The following is a 3,245-nucleotide window of genomic DNA, read 5'->3' as shown; positions in this document are numbered from 1 at the left end:
CATACACGCCCTGTGTTCAGGAAATTTCGAAGCGACATAAGACAATAAAGCGGATGGATTAGAAATTTCCGGAACCGCAACTTCGTACCTCCGCGCGTGGAAGCCGATGCCATTCGAACGCGGCCTCGTGCACGCGGCTCTAATAAAGCTAAATCCGGCGCGGCCTTCAGGTCTACAGCATATCCGCTATAGCCGCTTGAGCTTGGAAAACATTTTCGACTGATTCCGGGAACTTTGAGCTGATTCGGGAGCACAAAAAACCTTGCGCATTCAACATCCATCATCTTTGCAACGTCACCACTGGCTCACCATTGGTCAACTTCAAGTCAACGAGCATTACGTCATCGGCGGCGAGGCTACAAAAGGAAGAGCGGCACGTCGACTGCTACAGAGGGCACGGCATCTGGCCACCGCACAACATGGCTAAGCCGCTGCTGCTGCTTTTGCAGGTTGGTTCTTGGCATAGCACGGCCTCTTACCGAAGCGATAATAGATTTTTATTAGTCCTGCCGTGCCCTCGCAGGTGTTGTGCTACAGTGCGTGATTGCTGGTCGATGATTTTGTTATTGGTTATGTCGGGTGACGTTGAGCAGAACCCAGGGCCTAAGACGACTGAACTGTTGGAGTTGATTATAGAGAATCAGGCGACGTCTGACTGTAAATTGGGCGCTATAAATGAAGACATTGCAAAACTGCACACAAAGACTGATAAATTGACTGATTATGTTGAAGTAATTAAGGACTTGAACAGGAGAATAGACAGTCTAGAGAACCTTGTTCGGCAACAAGTTGAAAAGCTGATTGAGTTTGAAACCCGGAGCCGACGGAACAACCTTTTAGTATTTGGTCTTCTTGAGGAGAATGGGGAATCCGAGTCGACTTTGAAAGCGGCGGTTGTAGACACGCTCTTTCGGGAAACGCTAGGAGTTCAAGTACAGACGGTAGAAAGGATACATCGCTTAGGCAAGAAGAAGCCAGGAAGTCCTAGGCCTGTAATTCTAGGATTTTATGACTCAAGGGAAAAAGAGCAGGTGCTGAGGAACTGCCGGAAGCTAAAAGGAAGCCAAATTAGGACCAGCAATGATTATCCGAAAGAAATAGTGGAAGTGCGTAAAAAGCTGGGGGCAAGCGCTTCAGTTGACAGGAACAATGGCAAAAGGGTCACCTTGGTTCATGATAAACTGAAAGTAAACGACCAGTTTTACGTGTGGGACCATGGCCAAAATGAGCGGTGCCTATGTCACGAATATCGCCAAAATGACGCCTCAGGTGGTACACGGTCATCTCCAGCTTTAGATAGTCGTCTTGATTCCCAAGGCACTCCCTAAGGAGCATAGCTACGCCTTCTAGTACTTAACGCGCGCAGTATCGCCAATAAAACTTCAGACTTAGAATATATTTTATTAGCACGAAGTCCTCACGTTGTGTTATTAACAGAGACATGGTTGAACAAGGATGTGCCTAATAACTGCATTATTCCTCCTGGTTACCAAATGTTCAGATGGGATAGAGACTCTCGTGGTGGCGGTGTAGCTATTATAGTTAAAAACTCTGTCTCGGCTGTGTTGGTTCATTGCAATCTTAACGAAACAGTGTGGTGTAGAATTACTTTTGCGAACAATGTGTATCTTGTTGGTGTAGTGTACAGGCCACCTGTTACTCAGCCAGAGTTTTTGGATAAGTTGAATTTGTTCTTGTGCGCTCATGTGAAAAGTACTACAAGATTAATACTGACCGGTGACTTTAATTTACCTCACATAGATTGGGAAGCTTTGTCCCCTGGGCACGTGGAGACTTCCAGTGCTGAAATATTGTTGGAAATATTGATTTCTCACAATCTAAGGCAAATTGTGAACGAGAAAACGAGAGTAACTCCTGAGTCCCGGTCACTGTTGGACTTGTTGTTTATATCCCAGAGAGTGGGTGATTACACAATCTCCGTTGAAGAAGGAATATCAGATCACAAGATGATTGCTATGGACATATTGCACAGTATAGGAAATCGTAAGCGACCCTTTGTTCCTATTCCAATCAAAGATTATGTTCAAGCGGATGACACTTCTGTAATCGATTTTTTGGAATGTTCATTTAGCCAGTTCCAGCTTGCCTGCGATTGTGAGTCCGTGGAGGAACTGTGGCAGCGTTTTAAAAGAGTTATAAATCATTGTGTAAACAGATTTATTCCGACTCGCTTTAAAAAAACAAAACAACAAAACCCGTGGATCAATCGTAAGATTATTCACATGAAGCGTAAAATAAATAGATTACGGAAAGGAAAAGATAGTAAAGACCAGATATCTCAGGTCCGTCGTAATTTGAAAACCGCATTAAATGAATCCAGGCAACAGTTCTTTAATCGGAGACTTGGCAACTTCCTGAAAACATCGCCAGAAAAATTTTGGCGTTTTTTTAGTGAGAAGAAAGAAAGCATCGATCGTGTTCAAACCGCAACCAAGATGGTTACAGAACGGAAGGAAATAGCAGACTGCTTCAATGAATTTTTTCAGTCTGTTTTTTTCGAAAGACAATGGTAATAGCTATGACGGTGAACAATTTAATTCATTCCCGTGCTGCATGGAAGGTTTTTCAATAACTCGGGTGGGCGTATTTCAGCAGTTGCTAGAGTTGGATGTAAAGAAGGCTAGTGGGCCTGATGAAATACCGACAGCATTTTTGCAACGATATGCCGAGTGGGTGTCATTTTATCTAGAAGCTATCTTTCAGAAATCTTTGCAAACTCACTCACTACCACAAGATTGGCGTAGTGCAATCGTAATACCTATTTTTAAAGGCGGAGTCCGAGCAATCGTGAATAATTATCGCCCCGTGTCTCTTACCTCTGTGTCATGTAAGCTTCTGGAGCACAATACAGCAAAACATATTATTATTTTTCTTGAAGAGAACCAGTTGCTTTACCCGCATCAACACGGGTTTCGAAGCAATCTTTCCACTGTTACGCAGCTAATCGAAACTATTCACGATTTTTCGTTAGCAATAAACGACCAGAGGCAGATAGATGTTATTTGTATAGACTTCGCAAAAGCTTTCGATAAGGTTTCTCATAATAAACTACTCTTCAAACTTCGACAAATCGGTATTAGCTCTACAATATTAGAATGGATTGAGGCTTATTTGATCAATCGCAGGCAGGTGGTGCGTGTTGACGATTGTGTGTCTTGTTCGTTGGAGGTGTTTTCTGGTGTCCCACAGGGATCTGTGTTGGGACCCTTATTATTTTTGTTGTA

The 3,245-nt window shown here is 43.4% G+C and overlaps 1 protein-coding gene across 1 annotated transcript; it reads left to right on the top strand.

The window, feature by feature from the left end:
• Nucleotides 1–419: 419 nt before the first annotated feature.
• LOC120842609 lies at nt 420–1,328 on the top strand. Its single transcript, XM_040213749.1, has one exon. The coding sequence runs from the start codon at nt 420–422 to the stop codon at nt 1,326–1,328; it is 909 nt and encodes a 302-aa protein (XP_040069683.1).
• The last annotated feature ends 1,917 nt before the right edge of the window (nt 1,329–3,245 follow it).

This window comes from Ixodes scapularis, unplaced genomic scaffold (assembly GCF_016920785.2).
Source record: "Ixodes scapularis isolate PalLabHiFi unplaced genomic scaffold, ASM1692078v2 PGA_scaffold2__306_contigs__length_199485367, whole genome shotgun sequence".
Taxonomy (NCBI): domain Eukaryota; kingdom Metazoa; phylum Arthropoda; class Arachnida; order Ixodida; family Ixodidae; genus Ixodes; species Ixodes scapularis.
The sequence above is the reverse complement of the archived record's forward strand: the minus strand, read 5'-3'. Positions and strand labels throughout refer to the sequence as shown.